General features: G+C 36.7%; 1 protein-coding gene across 4 annotated transcripts; it reads right to left on the reverse strand.

Moving 5' to 3' along the window:
- Positions 1-1608: 1608 nt before the first annotated feature.
- On the reverse strand, positions 1609-16054 carry LOC110778662 (DUF21 domain-containing protein At4g14240). Of its 4 annotated transcripts, none has more exons than XM_056839957.1 (14): positions 15633-16054; positions 14793-14869; positions 14106-14189; positions 13897-14010; positions 12158-12241; positions 8257-8328; positions 6953-7020; positions 5972-6059; positions 5758-5831; positions 5338-5662; positions 3968-4014; positions 3799-3880; positions 2974-3034; positions 1609-2004 (listed from the first exon to the last, which is right to left on the reverse strand). In XM_056839957.1, exons 1-13 carry the CDS (start codon positions 15868-15870, stop codon positions 3023-3025), a joined length of 1365 nt encoding a protein of 454 aa, XP_056695935.1. In that variant the 5' UTR covers positions 15871-16054; the 3' UTR covers positions 1609-2004; positions 2974-3022. The 4 variants fall into 4 exon arrangements, 3 of the variants coding, with proteins under 3 accessions (XP_056695935.1, XP_021838908.1, XP_021838909.1); XR_008930213.1 differs by having other exon boundaries at positions 1952-2004; positions 2974-3053; XM_021983216.2 differs by lacking the exon at positions 2974-3034.
- Between the last annotated feature and the right edge of the window lie 240 nt (positions 16055-16294).

A 16294-nucleotide genomic window follows, 5' to 3' on the forward strand; every position in this document is an offset into this window, starting at 1 on the left:
CTTTCGAGTTTTCACTTAAGTGAAAAGTTAAAAATATCAATATACTCCGTAAAAGTTAAGAATATAAATATAAAAGTTAGCCCTGGTGTAGTAAAAGTTAAGAATTTTTTTTAATCCAATATGCAAATGTTTGAACATTAAGGCTATTAGCTCAAATGATAGAGCAATGTGCATTTATGTACATGGTGTGAGTTCAAGTCCCATGTAGCCTACATACTATTGGGTTGCGTCTTGGTTTGATATTCTGAGAATTGACTAACAATATAATTAAAGTCACCCATGAATTGGAAAATGTTATCCTAAAATGCCGACTTATTTTTCAAATAAAACCAATAGCTTATATAGGATTTGAACCTACATCTCCATGCAAGTTGCACGGTGCTCGGCCAATTGAGCTAATAAGTCTTATAAAAATAAAAACTCCTTGCTGAACTTACCAAATCTGGTCTTAGATTTCTGGTACAAGACGCAGGCAAGCTCCTTGTTGAACCCTTGCTCATATATGCAGAGAATAAGAAGAAAGATGCACAAATATCAACATTATGTGATAGGAATATGATTAGTGAACGAATCAAGAAAGTAGTGGTACATGTAATTTGACTATTTGATTGAAATGTGAAGCGACATGTGATGCTCTGGATACATATTTTCTGTTACAATAATAAGCATGGTGCGTGTCAGGGAAGACATGAAGTGCTTTGTCAACACTACCACACTCTGGAAGACTAGAATACATATCCATCAGTGCAAGAGCCAAGCACATCATCAATCTGAAAACCATTTCTCTCAGCAAAACAAATGAATCCACTTTGTCCAATTCAACGACACCCAAATGAGAAATCGCTGGAAGGATACTAACTAATGTCACATAATTTGGTTTAACATTTTTATCCACCATGCATCTCTCTAAAAACCCTAATAGCTTCCCTAAACCAACCGCGTTGAACATAGCCAACAATCATTCCATTCCATGAAACCACACTTCTCCTAGGCATTTTCAAACAATTGGCGTGCAACTCCCATATCCCCGAGTTTGATATAGATATCAACCATCACATTCCACACAACTACATCACCTTCTTGTCTCCTCTTACTAACACCACCAATACCCAAAAAACCATTGCGGCAGTGAGACTAGCCAAAATAAAATTGAGAATCAACCCGGCAAAATTAATTATGAACGCAAAAATTAGACTTTCAATTGCATTTCCAACAAATGAGAAATTAAGCATTGCAAAAAGAGATAAAAGTAAATATAATGACCTGAAGAATCATCATATGCTGGAGATGGAGCCAAAGAGTCTAGCAAGAGATTGTGCGGCGGCTAATCAGAGAAGACGAGATGAAGTTAGTGTAGAAACGGAGATTGTGATAACGAAGAGTTTCCGGAGAGAGAGGAAGCTCTGGAGGAGAGAGAATCAAAGCAGAATGAAGAGGATTAAGATGAAATCGCCGCCATTTTTGTAAAAGCTTAATTATTTGGGTTGATGGTGATGAGAGGGGAGAGAAAAGAAAGTAAGGAGCTTGATTATCCGCTGCTGTAGTTTAGCACGTGTGAAATATCGGTGTACGTTAATATTAATGTACACCTGTTGCGCGCAAGACAAATTGAACTAAAAATGCTGAAGCATTATCTATTGCAAATAACTTCCAGTGGAGCGGAAGCTTTATTAAAAGTTACACAGGATGTTAAATAAAGAATCAGCCAACATGCTGGCAACTCTGACTTAGTATCTACAACCGCCAAAGGGAAAAACACAGTTTCAATCTTCTCGAAAAAAATATAAACAGAAAGAACCATACAAAATTTTACGCCATAGCATACTTCTAGTTCTAAATCTAATTTCAAGAATATGTATACGAATCAGAAATTTCAATAATATCTCATCTCTTCTCCCACACAGGCTCAATAGATAGAGAGGTCCCTCATCATTTTGTTGAAGTAGGTATCTCATCACTGGGCTTCTTCACACTTTGTCCTTGCCTATTTATGCCTCCCTGATTCTGAGGAACACCAACAAAAGAGGTTAGCTTTTCTACTAACTTACAAGGTTACAACTTCCAGATTAAGGACGTATTCGGCAGTAGCGTTTGAGGTAGCGAATAGCGTTTTAACCTAGTCAAGACGCTACTTGTAATATTTGTACGCGTTCGGCAAGGTAGCGTTTTAGGTAACAGTTAACGGTAGAGGTAGCGTTTGGGTAACTTTTGTCAAACGTTAAAATTATTAGCTTTTAAGATAGCGGGTAGCTTTTGACAAATTCATAGTAAAGTTTAAAACAATATTCTACCTTTTATTTTATTTTAGAATATCAACCGCTACTTTTACCGAACACACACATATCAGTTAGCCGCTACTTTGATAGCTAACCGTTACCCGCTACCATTCACCGATACCTGCTACGCGAACCGCTACCCGCTACTCAATCGCTAACCGCTGCCCGCTACCGCTAATTTTGGCGAATAGGGCCTAAGTAAAGAGGAATATGGAAAACAACCGAGAAAGGGATCAACTATCTAGTTTTCTTAAATCCTGGATATTGCTTTGCTTTAAAATAGCAACACATATTTAGTAACCCGAATGAAGGATATATAAAGAGCATAAACAGCTCAATCTTTTCCTAATAAGCTTTGGGAAAATAACATGACCACCTCATACTACATATTGGCCATGCGTACTACCTCCGTTTCAAAATGATCCTTACTGTTACTATTTGCACAACTATTAAGACAAAATAAAAAAAGTGTGTAAAAAAGTGGATGAATATAATGAAATATGGATAAAGTATGGTAGATGGGTAAAAAGGTGGGTGGGTGTAAGAAAAAAAATGAATAAAGTAAGGCAAAGTGATTGGAAAGTTGTAAATGTTGTGAGGTAAGAGGGATAAGATAGTAAATTTTCATGTCCAAAAATAGAATAAATTAAAATGTAAAGAACATTATGAAACGGACTAAAATTAAAAGTGTAAATACCATTTGTCAGAATTCCTTCAATGACATCTTGGAACTTGTAAATACGTCTCTAGCCATGCAACTTGAGTAGATTAAATTCCCTTGCACAAAATGCAACGCCAACTTGAACTCATATTGAGATATCTTAATCTCTAAATCTCTAATCATTTCTGCTATATAGTGATGAGATGAGACACAATTCTAGAAATAATCAATTGCCAGTATCCAAGGTTTCAAAGCCAAGAGGGACCCCGTAAAGTAATTCTTTTCCAACCGATGGTATCACGTCACGTCACTCTTTAAAACGGATAGCACAATGGATACTCTAAACATCTCAAACTAAATAGATCAAAGTGAGATCGATCATACAAAAAATTTCCTCCGACCACAAAAGCAGGATTTGAAGGATAATTCTCTTCCTGAGGTGAAGATGAAGGATTTTGGCCTTTGGTGTCGGGCCTCAGGTACAAGTTGCCAGAATTGGGAACAAAAATCCTAAAATTTACATTGTTCTGAAAGACTTTTTAACACATTTTCACATCATAATCTGAAATTACCATCAACTTCTTAGGTCAGTTTACACTATAGTTTCTCCAATACCAGCACCTCATCATTTAATGGACAAACATGGTAACAATAAGAGTTTCATGTGTGCAGATTTACCACACCAATTACGATGGTCCTAGATTTTCTGAAACAATAATATCCTTTGGAGGAGAAGCATCAAAACCAACTTTTGAAATCAGATGACAAACAATGTAAGCATTAAGCTAACTAAAAGCAAGACTAATCTAACAATAGAGAACTGGGGAAATATAGATAGAAAATTTAAAATTGGATACTTACCAAGTTCTTTTGGCTAGTTAACCTCCGAACAGATGGAGCACGGGCAACTGAGGAAGCAGCTGCAACTGCAGCAACACGTATTCTGCATGAAGTGGATAAAATTGTGAGTACAGATATTTCTGACCAAATCAGTCAACTGTAACTGAATTTGTCTGTCGATGGACGGTACCTCTTATGAACATCAACATATTCATCTGTTTCATCTACAATCTCCTCCTGTATTTGCAAAGAAGACAACGCAGGGACAGCATTTATTATAACTTTCATAAGAAATAAAGATAAATAAATAAAGATTTTCAACAGCAAGCAGAAATTTCATCTAAAGTGACAAACTGAAGTATGGTAAACATCCTTCATAGCATGAAACTTAATCTGTAAGCCAAAAAAGAGGGAGAGGTCTGGTGTTAAATGTTAAAGACTCTAACAGCTGCAACGACAACTTTAAGAAAGGGCCATTGCTGCAAAATTGAATAACCCTATGAGTCAAATGGTTAAAACCATGTGTACCTGAAAAAATAAAATGGGTGACATAGCTGGCTCTAGGAGCCTTGAGGAAAATACACGTGAAGTAAGAAATATCTGTGTTCCTAGTTTTCTTTTATCCAAAATATGTGACACAAGAATACCCATTGGCCAGTGGCCACTGCTATACAACAGCTTATGATAACAATTACAACAGGGGGGGGGGAATCATAACAAGGTTGTTTGGGCCATATGGGCAAGCATTGCATCATTAACTTGTGAGTGATGCATGAGAAATTAAAAGACTAGGGCCTCGTTCTAATCTCTTAATTAAGTTTCAAGAAAAATAAGCTAAAAAAAATATTTCTGGTGAAAAGAAAGAAGTCTAACTGTCCAAGTCTAATAAGTAAGTGTCAAAGTAAGAAAGTTCAGGGAAGGAGTTTTCTGATCAACAGAATGAAATTTTAAATCTCATTATTAAACATTCGGGTCCAGGATGATGACACATGTCTCCTATGTGGAGTTTGTCTTATGACTCACGGTCATCTGTTTTATAATGTTAATTATAATGCTGGAAGTTGGCTTGAACTTTTCTATAAATGGTTTCAGGTCATATTTAGTTAGGGCAAGGTATACAGACACTGGAATCTGCAAGAGAGTCTTCTCCATTTTGGCTGCCTTAGTCAATCATATCTGGCAGTATCGCACTGTTAAATGGGGACATATAGATCCAGAGAAGTAGAATACTAATCTATAATATACTTCGTATCATCTATTGAACTTGTGCTGGAGACTGGAACAGGACATTTTTCCTATGATCCTATCAAAGCACCTAGAAGTCATAAAGCATGGTTTTGACAGATTTTGTATTAAGTGGTGTCCTAAAATATTTGTATCATGTATTGGCTTGTCCTTGATACCTAGGTTCAGATAATTTTCCTAGAAAGGGACCTTATCTTTGGGTGAGCTGTTTCCAGGATGTACAGTATGCTTCCTTTTCTTTATGAACTAAAAATTTGAGCAAACAAATTTCCTCACTAACCTTAACTGAACAATAAATAAATAAATTTTAGCTACCTGCAAAAGCTCTTCAAATACATCTTCGAGGGTGATAATGCCAACAACGTCTCCCTCATCAATATCCTCCACATTGTACGTATTGCTTTCTTTAGAGATTTTCTCAATGTCTACAATACTCTCAGAGTTGTCCTTTTTCTTGGACAATAAAGGAGTAGCTAAATTATACTCGCCATCGCTGCTTTTTGCCTTGTTGGATTTTTCAACATCAACAACAGGTAAATTATTTATGCTCTTCGGTCTTGCCTTCACCACAGCTGCCATATGACTATGACCTTTCTGAAATTCATTAAGTATGTCATACAGAGGCATGTCTGCTGGAACCCTGGAAAGAATGCCGGAAAAATCATTCCCCCAGTAATGAACCCAAGAACTAGAGAACTAGAAGCGGAATATGAATGTATAGACTCTAGAGCACACCTTGGAATTTTTCGTATTGAAACTGCACTTACAGGAGTCTCAGTTTCAGGTCTCACTGTTAGAAGAGTTTTAACCTGAAGATTGAAAAAAGTAAAACAATTTTCTTCAGGAAGCCATACCATTAGAAGTACATGAAAAACCTATTTGAACAAGTTAATTTGTTGTCCATACATAAAGAAGACTCAAAAACTGACTACAAGTTTATGAGACCCACCAACAGAAGTCCAATAATATTTTTTGGATTCCCAGAGTAAACAGGTACTCGGCTATGTCCACGAGCTAGGATCTTTCCCATTGCTTCCCTGCAGAATGAAAATGCTCAAATCAATAAACTGCATTCTCTACTTTTTCTCTTAAGAGAGGGGGGGTGGTTACTGCAGATAGTTCATCTCTTTAACTCCGCGAAAGAAGATATAGGGGCACATCTAACCTCAAGTGCTAAATTAAAAAAATTAATGGTAGCTTCTTTTTGTCTCTAAACATGATAATAACAGTGGACGAAGGGAGTGAATTATGAATGAAATTAAAAGAATATCTTGGGTACTAAGGCATTGCCAATGGCCCAATAAAATATAAAAAGCCAGTATATTCACGCAGAAAAATGCACTCCCCAGGTAATTTTCCTTATCAGCTATGCGGTAACCGTCACCAAACATTTTCAGCATCAGACATGAATGCTCCGTTTGGTAGGGTGTAAAATATTTTCATGGAAAACAGTTTTTCTTCTATTTTCAATTTTACATTGTTTGGTTTGCAAAGGAGTGTAAAACAATTTTCCCTAGAAGTAAAATTGCTCTCCCAATGATGGAAAACCATTTTCCCTTCAAAATGAAGAGAAAATTGTTTTCCTTCCTTTTCCTTATCTCTCTTGTACACTCCTCTCACTACCTCCTTACTTTCCCTTTCATTTCATCATTTTTCTTACATGGAACCAAACAACGGAAAACTAATTGTGGAACCGTTGTAAATTGTTTTCCATGAAAATCATTTTACACTGAAAATGTTTTACACATAACCAGGAGCCGAAGTTAAAGAAACACAGAAAACAACATTACTCCACAGTACATAATCTTGCCTTATCTTAAGGTGATTAGCACTACCAGTGACCAATTTGACTTGGCTTTTTCTATTTCTTTTCCCTGGGGGGGTGAGGGGGGGGGAGGGGGGAGAGGAAGGAGAAAGACAACACCATTACCAGTCTAATTTTGAGTCGACATCCAAGGAAAACGTTGACTCAATAGGCGTCATTGCCTCCTGAGCAGTCTGTTCACCCACAGAGGAAAACAGGAACCAAAGTTATATAATACGAAGTAGCTTTTATAACAAGGTTCATAGCAGACTTGCAGCCAAATAATCATCTCCAAAGCAGGAACCACACTTATATAATACGAAGTAGCTTTTATAACTAGGTATATAACAGGCTTGCAACTAAATAATCATCTACAAAAACAAAAAGAGTAAAGAGTTAGGGTCGAGCAAGATATCTCAAAATTGCAAGCCTTAAGCAAGACATGTTTTTTATTCGTGGGGTGGGGGGTGGGGGAAACAAAACACCGAGTTTTTAATTTTATTTTTATTGAAGGGATACCGATTCGCTACAGCAAACAATAATCTCCGCTTAGTGGAGTTGTTTGGCATCTCGATGTCGACTCATCAGTCATCACATCCTGGGGATGCGGTTCCGACGTGCCCAGAAGCCAGAGGCGAATCCGTACCTTTACACTGAAAGTCGTGCCTTGCGCGATGGTCAAGTGTTTACTTACTATCCGCTAGTTCACGATCACTGGAAACAGTTTTTTTCATGAAATTAACAGCCCGTTTGATAGCCGACTATAAATGGTGTCAATGAAAATGAATTTGTATGCAAATTTGTGAGAAAAATCAATTTCCATTCCAATAGTATGATATTAATGTTAGTTCACTCAAAATTTTCTCTTGTTTCTTCATAAATTTCCATTACCATCCATTACCATTTGGAGAGAAGTATTGTGTGGGAATGCAAATTTATGAAGAAAAACACCAAGTTTGAGGTAAGGTTTCATTACCATGGACATTATGATGTTATTTTTTTCTTGCCAAATAACACTTAGATTATCTCTTCGCACCATTTATTACTAGCTACCAAATGAGCCATAAGAGTAAGACTGCGTACATTTGAACCTCCCCCAAATTCTACGCTAAATAGGGGGAGCCTTGTGCACTTGATATGACCACCTTATTAAAGGGATACAGTGGATATTTAACCAAAATCATGTATAGAAAAGGAGAAAATGAGTCTCCTGTACCAAGCCCATTTCCTTTCTCTATCTAGACAACATAAATTCCAAATAAAGGCCCGCATATTTGACATTCCACACTAAACCATGGCAATTTGGAAAGTTTAGTATGAAGCCAACTTTAGCTGAACTTTCAAATGCATTTGTGGTTCTTGGATTGAACCCAACACAAACAAACTTTAAAAGATTTACATTACAATTTCGAAGGTGTTTCAGCAGCTACCTTCTCTGTCAAATCTAGTGCTCCGCTGATAATTGTTGTCTCGTCGTGAGTAAGTTCACCTCCCTTTCCAGCCTAAAAGACAATAAAATCTTATCAGTTTGAAAGTGAAAATAACTAAGGGGAAAGCTGAAGCATACAGATAATTTCAGCATTCAACAAGTCGAACAGTTTCAAAATCGCTGATATTGTAATTTAATAAAAACACTAGTTGTTGGCTCAGGTGCCGAGAATTAATCTTTATAAAAATTATGAAAAAAAATGATAAGTTTGAAATTAAAATTATTACAGTGCAATTAGTTTGAGGCAAATAATTTATTCGTATTGCTCTAAAGTATATTACCCCCTCTGTCCCAATTTAATCACCAAGCTTTTCACGGAGTTTTAGCGATAAGTTATTGTAAGCTTATCTATTACTTCCTCTGTTCTTTTTTAATTTTTTAATTGACACAATTATTTAGGCAAGTTTCCCTATGCACGATCTCAAACATTAATTACGGATAAGAAAAAATTATAAAAAGTTGATATTTTAAAACTATTTATTGACACGAATCTAATAAGACCCACACGACTATGTTCTTCCTTAAGTGTAAACCACAAAAGAAAGTCAAAGAAGCTTGTGTGAATAGTGTCCAAAATCCAATTGTCATATTAATAAGAACATAGAAAGTATATTTACGGTTTTTCATGAAATGCCCCGATTTTTGCCATAATTCATCAAATGCCCCTCTCATTATAAAATACCCCTATTTCCATACTTAATACATCAAATATTTTTAATGACGTTATCAACCTTATAATCTATCAATTTAACGTCTAATTAATCCCCTAATCAACCCATCCATTAACAAACCTAATGAACCCATCCATTAACCCACTAACCCACCCATTTCTTTTTCATTTCTCTCTCCCCTTCTTCCATTAACCCACCAGGGCCACCACCGCCCTGCCGTCACCACTCTCACCGTCGGCGAACCACCAGAGGCATCTAGCCACTTCTCCTCCCTCCTTGTACTCCCGTCGCCCCCCTCGCCCCCCTCCCTCTGCTTCCTTCGTCGTCTCGCAGCTCAAACTCCCTCCCTCGGCTTCCTTCCTCGTCTCTTTCTCCCATCTTTGCCGACCCACCACAAACCACCGTCGACACCACTACACCGCCACTATCCGACCTATTTCATCGCTTTCCTTCCTCCCCGTCGACCCTTGCCTACTTCCTCATCTATTTCCTTCCCCTCCGTTTGTTTCACCTTCAAAATTGAAAATCCCCAAAATTAAAAAAGTTGTACACTTCGTATTATGTTTTGGTTATAAATTAGTTGAATCTATTCACCAATTTGACCTTAAATTTTCTGGGAATTAGTTCATTTGATTTGTATGATGATACCATATTTAATTGGTGAATGTTTCCGAGTATATGGGGGTGGTCCAATTTTGTTGCAGGCACTTTCACTATCTATTTGCTCTTTGTATGCGTAAATAATGTATTGAGGGAAAGGGTGAAGGAAGGTGGTGTGGTGTTGGTGGTTGGGAAGGGCAATGACAGCGGAGACAGTAGCGAGGGTGGTGGTGGGGTGCTGGAGGTAGCAAGGGTTGGTGGTTGGTGGTTTGCAGATTCAGGGGTGGTAGTTCCATGGTTGCCGAGAAAGAAGGTCGACAATGGCTGATTTGCTCAAATTGGGGCAAAACAGATGGAGGAAAAAAATAAAGAAAAAATATGGGTTAATAGGTGGGTTAATTAGGGAATTAGTGGGTTAATCAGGGGTTTGATGACATCATTAAGGATAGTTGGGGTATTAAGTTTTGAATTAGTGGTATTTGGTAAATTGTTAAAACTTGAGGATATTCGGTGAATTTCTTCAAAACGCAGGCGCATTTCATGAAAAACCCGTAAATTTTAATAGAAAAGTAGGTGGGTTGAGAGATAGTGGAAGAATTTTTTTTAATGGAATGTGAGAGTATGTGGGGTCATAATTTTGGGTAGTGGAAAGAGAGGGGTAATAAAATATTAGTGGGTCCATGCCATAAAAGGAAATATGACAATTAAATTGGGACAGCCGTAAATGGTAAGTGCGACAATTAAATGGGGACGGAGGGAGTATTCTGTTTGTACAAGTGTGATTGAACGCAATTTTGGTTTAACTATTTTAGCAAATTATACTTAAACAGTAGTTTAATTAGTCGAGAAGTGAATTTTTAATTCTTCAATTATAACTCTATACTACAAATGGTACATTAAGCAAGAAAGTCATATACTCCCTCTGTTTTCTTTTGTTTGATTGTTGGTTACACACTTCTACTTTATGTCTATTTTGGTAAAATTGTGTCCCCTTATATCCAGCACAAACCCCACTTGGAACACCTTCTTTCCTTCTTTTTTTTTATTACACAAACCTCAATTGTTTCACTCTCTCCCCTACTTTTTCTTACACAAACCCCGCTAACTTCCTTCTCTCTCCTACTCTCCTAAATTCTTATAACAACAATGGACTCGGGAAGAAGTGTCGAGCACGAGTACGGATCTGAGTGTCAGGTATGGAAAAATTGGGGACACGAGGATTCTGTCCGAGATTTGGACACGGGTAGGGGGACACGTATTATTTTTAAGAATTTAATTTCAAAGGAAATCTGAAATTAAATACTTCCTTTGTTCCTTAAATATTGAACAATGGTTGACTTTACGTTGTCCAACACGTACTTTGACCCTTAATATCTCGATACTTAAGAAAAAATTATACAAATTTGATATTTAGAGAATATATATCGATACGAATCTAACAAGATCTCACATGACTAAAAAAATTCTAGATATGAATCATAAAAGATGAAAAAGGTCTAGTGTGAATAGTGGTTAAAACACAAGATGGTGTGATATTTATGAAACGGAAGAAGTGTAAGTCTTCATTATTTTTTCTGTCCAAAAAAGTCAACATGTTAGTGATCATTGAAAAGGGAAAAAAGTGTTTTTTACTCAAATATCACGTGAGATACGCTATAAAGGTTGAAAAATATCAGAGAAAACCAACTTACTTTTTAACTAGTCAACTCTGTACCACTACCACATGTTTATCTATCTCCTAACCCCCACGACCCACCCATTATCTTCCCGTATTTCATTCAACTCAATCTGCGACAAACTCCTCCTTTTTCCGGCCATCTCTAAGCACTAAAAACCATCGGCTAGAGATGAAAACTCCACCACCTGAATCGCCTCACTCTAGCGACTGAAAGCACCAACATTTTGTACTTATTTATAATGTATTGATGTTCTAAATGAAAACTCCACCACCTGAATCGCCTCACTCTAGCGACTGAAAGCACCAACATTTTGTACTTATTTATAATGTATTGATGTTCTAATTTTAGGTCTAGGATTTTTCCGTGTCCGAGGGAAAACTACAAGATCCGACCCGGATTTCGTACGTGTTAGGGTCGCATTGTAACCAAAATCTCCTGAGCCCGGGTAACGGAGACCGTAACCAACAAAAAAATGGAGAGAGTACTTCGTATTTTGTAGCCTAAATTTGTTTTGCATAATTGCGAAAAAAAAGTTGCAATATTTTTCATGACTTCAATCCCTTTTAGCTTCTACATAATTGTCAATGAAAAAAATACACTTTAGTATTCATAAGAAATTACTAATTTGTATAAGTGGAGCATTAAATTTCTAAACAATGAGTATGACTTATATATATTTATCAATGACATTATTATCATTAGTTGTATGTTTGGAGTGATGTTCTACTTTACATGATATGAGATCATGGGTTCAAGTATTGTTAACATTTGTTCATTTTTTGTAAATTAAAATTATTTCTCATGATACTTGCCAACTAAAAGTGACATGGGGCTTCATGATAACGTTTGTCATTGAGTCTTAATAATAGTATAAATGTAAGCAACTGGTTACCTCTTGGCCATGAATGGAGACAAGTGCTTTCAGTTGAGCTCTTCTGAATAGTGCTTCATTATGTCCTAGTAGGCAGTCCAACACCTGCATTTCAAAATTGCTACTCACTCTGGTTTTGCCCCTATAATCAAGGGTAGATATCTTATCTTGCTTTTTAATTAAATGCAATTCACTTTCGCTACCTCATCAACTAGGCCAAAAAGTGTTTCAAAAAGAAAAGCAAAGAGTAGTTACAGAAAAATTAATCACAAACAGTTTTATCTTACGAAGAAGAAAAAAATAAAGAGTTGGAAGTTTTCTGTAGCCTAAAACGTGTATTTCTTGTAACAAGAAAAGAAGCTAAAACATCACTTAAAAAAGAGCACTGACAGAGTATTTGAGAATAACCGTTCTCCACATAACACAAAATGTTCATAATATTTTGAAATTTCAGAAAAATGCAATTTGTCATTTTAGCAATTAGCAGTGTCCCGTTGTATAATAGGTGAAACTAGAAACAGCAGAACTGCTACTCCCCCAACACAAACCGTTACTCCAATATTTGACTGTATAAAAATGTTACATCCAAAAGCCCGAGTATAGACGACTCTCCCTCGACTTGAAGGAATCATCAACCACAAGGATCATGCATATCTCTAGACCTCTTGTTTCATGTAGTTATAGAGAGCGGATGAAAACATACTGAAATAAAGAATACAATAAGCGCTGTTAAATGTGAAACAAAGCAATAAAGAAGCTCAAAGTCCCATGCCTGAAGCTTAATCTGGCAGAGGCATCTCATCTCACAGCGTATTGACATTTAAATAATTTTGTCTAAGAATTCTGCATCTAAAGTTTGAAGTACGAGTTATTTCCCTCCACTGGCCCTTACTAGTTACTACCTAACATAGGAGCAAATTCCTAATGTGTTCTATCTAGTTAATCGAACTCAGTTCTATGTTCACCAGTGAACCTATTTAATGTTTATATTTGGATAGTACTATGGGGTAACGTCACCAGTTTTTCATGCCCACATAAAACAGAATGTTTATCAACTTTCTTCGTCTCTGCCACAAATAACAAGAGAACTTCATCTTTTTCCAGCTTACTTTGAAACGCAGTTGTAAGGAAATGCATACAGTCTATTGTCAGAACTATACTTGAATAGTGTAAGGAAATGCATACAGTCTATTGTCAGAAACTCAGAACTATACTTGAATAGTGTAACATCATGAAAATTAAAAAATTAAAATTAAAAATTAAAAATTAAAGACCCCAAAGAAGAGTTAATATGATACCTATTCTCAGATACATAGGCAGGAGGTAACAATATGGTTATCCTCAGACATCATATAGAGACCAAAGAACTCCAATCAAGAATTTTTCAGTCACTTAGCAGCCAAACTCAAGCAAGTCATATGTGGTTATGATGGTAAAGCTTCGTGATGCAAGACATGAGAAACTTGATCATTTTAAGTCATCAAGCAAACTTAATGCACTCACTATGTTGCTTCTCAACAAAAAAGCCATTTGCAGTGAATGGTATTAAATTATGTGCATAACGAGTCAACAGCTCAAGGATAAACTCATGAAATTTCCTTTTTCCGCAGTATATCCCTGAAAGAAACTCTTTCGTATTGCTAGACTACAAAGATATGGAATTTGAAACATACAATATCAAAACCTTTGTTGGAAATTGCACTGATAAAATCATTAATACCTAGAACCAAAGAAGCTCAACTAAAACCAAGAAAATCTACCTTTCCAATAGGATAAGCAATTGGGTAGCAAAGAATCATCAATATGCGCACAAGCAATACAAAATTTGCACCAACAGCAAGGCCATATCTAGTGCATATAGATTGAGGAATAACCTGAAAGTTCAGAGAAGCAAAACGTTTTTTGAGTAGGAATTAAGCCAGTTAAAAGTAGAAACTTCTGAACGATACTAGAATTAAAAACTACAAACCTCTCCAAAAGCTAGGACTAAAGTTACGGAAAGTATAATAGCAACATACTGATTAAACATCTTGTCCAGGTATATAGGAAGTGCCTGCAAATGAAGGTCGGAACAGAGTCATACAGGGGGAAAATGATAGCATAATCAGTCAGAAATCAGAACTTGGGAGTCAAGTGTAGCTCTCAGTTTCTAAAAATCTATGACATATTGGTGAAGTTTTAGATCAATGAGATCAACAAAAACAAAAAAATTAACAAAGGATATCCAAGCAACACTTCTTCCATCCCACCCAAAACCGGAACCAACTATCCTTTCTTGGTTACCCATTAGCCCACTACACAACAACCACCCAAACATCATAAGGACCAGATGCAATCTGCAAACAAAGTATGATAGTTCTAAGACTAATAAGGAAAACCTCCCACAAAAAAACATGTCCATCCTAAACGTCACTTTCTACTAGGAAAGTAGCAAGTGTCAACGTTCCTCCCATGCACCTTACAAAGAATGTAACCTATTGCTATTTTCCCTTCAAAATCTCGTTAGCAATAGTTTATAGCAATGAGGTTAAGCAACAAAGAATGTTACAGAGTTCACTACTGGACACTGGGACAGTCCGCAACCTGGCACTGACTAGGATATGACATAGAATGATAGAGACACAGACACATCCAATTTGTAAAATGCAATGTTTACCTCCATGGCGGCTGCATTGCATAGAAGCAACGTCACAAGAAGTTGGTGCTGCTTTTGAACAACAGGGAGGATAGCAGCTGGACAGACAAAACAAGTATACCTCTACTTAGTTGGTCCAACAAGATGCAGCCTTCAATCAGCAAACACACAAACACTTGAATAGAATACAACAATCCAAAACAGACATTAAAATGTACACAAATCCTAAGTTCTTGTTGTTAAATTCCACACTACCAAGCCCCAAATCCATACTTACTCCAATCCAACACTTGCATAAATTAGACATTTCAGAATTTTACAGAATCTAAGGCCAGTATCGCCCATATCTCAATGATAAAGCACAATGCAGCAAGAACCAATGCAACTTACAGTCGATTCAATTTCAGCATTCCTCAAATCGAGGGCCATGGTCAATGAAATACAGAACTTAACAAAATCACAGTACCAAATACTCAAATTAACATTTCTATCCAAAAATACTCCTTGAAATGCGGATGTTTAACCTTACTCTTTCAAAACCCAGAAATAATTTCTTTTTTTAAAACAAAAGGAATTCATTCGAGCTTCTTCCTCGAAATTCTCGGAAACTACAAATTAAATAATAAATGTCACAAATGACATATCCAAGAAATTAAATCAAATCAAATCAACAAGAACCCACCCTCCTAATTTGATTAGGATTCCATTAAAACCCATAAAAAACAAGGAATTTATGCCCATTTCATAATTCATATACAATACAAAACATTATCTGGCAAAAAGAAAAAGTGGGATAATTGCTAAAAACAGTTTAAATTATTTGCTTTGGTAATAGGTATAATTAGTAAAATGATAGTAAACCTGCTTGTTTTTGCTCAGAAGAAGTGCCACTACGCTTGAGAATCTCTAAGTCAACGAGACTAAGAGACATCAAACCAAGAGTCAAACCCGACATGAGACCGGCAAAGAGGACGAGGAAACAGCAGATGCCGGCGTAGATGAACCACCATGGTGTTCCGAATTCAATTTCCGATGCTAAGCCGTCTGCGGTATTTCTGAGGGCGAACCGCGCTAGCGCCACCGCATTCAACACCTGCATGATGTTACGATGTTTTCTATATTTCTATCTTTGTGAGTGTATGTGGTGTTTCACACACTCACACGGAGGTGGATATGATCGGGAATGATCGCGGTTGGTGGCAAGTGGTGTATATTTGGAGCCGTGCGGGGGTGGTTGATTAGTTTTTTGGACTATATGACCATCAGACCATGTCATCATGTGTTGAATGTCTTATGCTGTGTGGTTTCCGTGTGGCTTTGGAAAACCTATGGATAATACGGTCAAAATATTGAATATACCGTTGTACTCCCTCTGTATTTATTTAAGGACCCTTGTCTTTTTCGGCCGTATTTATTTAAGAGATACATTTGCCATTTTTAGTAAGTTATCAACCCCACCATCTAATTAAATAATATATCTACACCCCACCCTCACCCCCACTCCCTAAAATGACATGGTCCCC

This window comes from Spinacia oleracea, chromosome 3 (assembly GCF_020520425.1).
Source record: "Spinacia oleracea cultivar Varoflay chromosome 3, BTI_SOV_V1, whole genome shotgun sequence".
Lineage (NCBI taxonomy): Eukaryota > Viridiplantae > Streptophyta > Magnoliopsida > Caryophyllales > Amaranthaceae > Spinacia > Spinacia oleracea.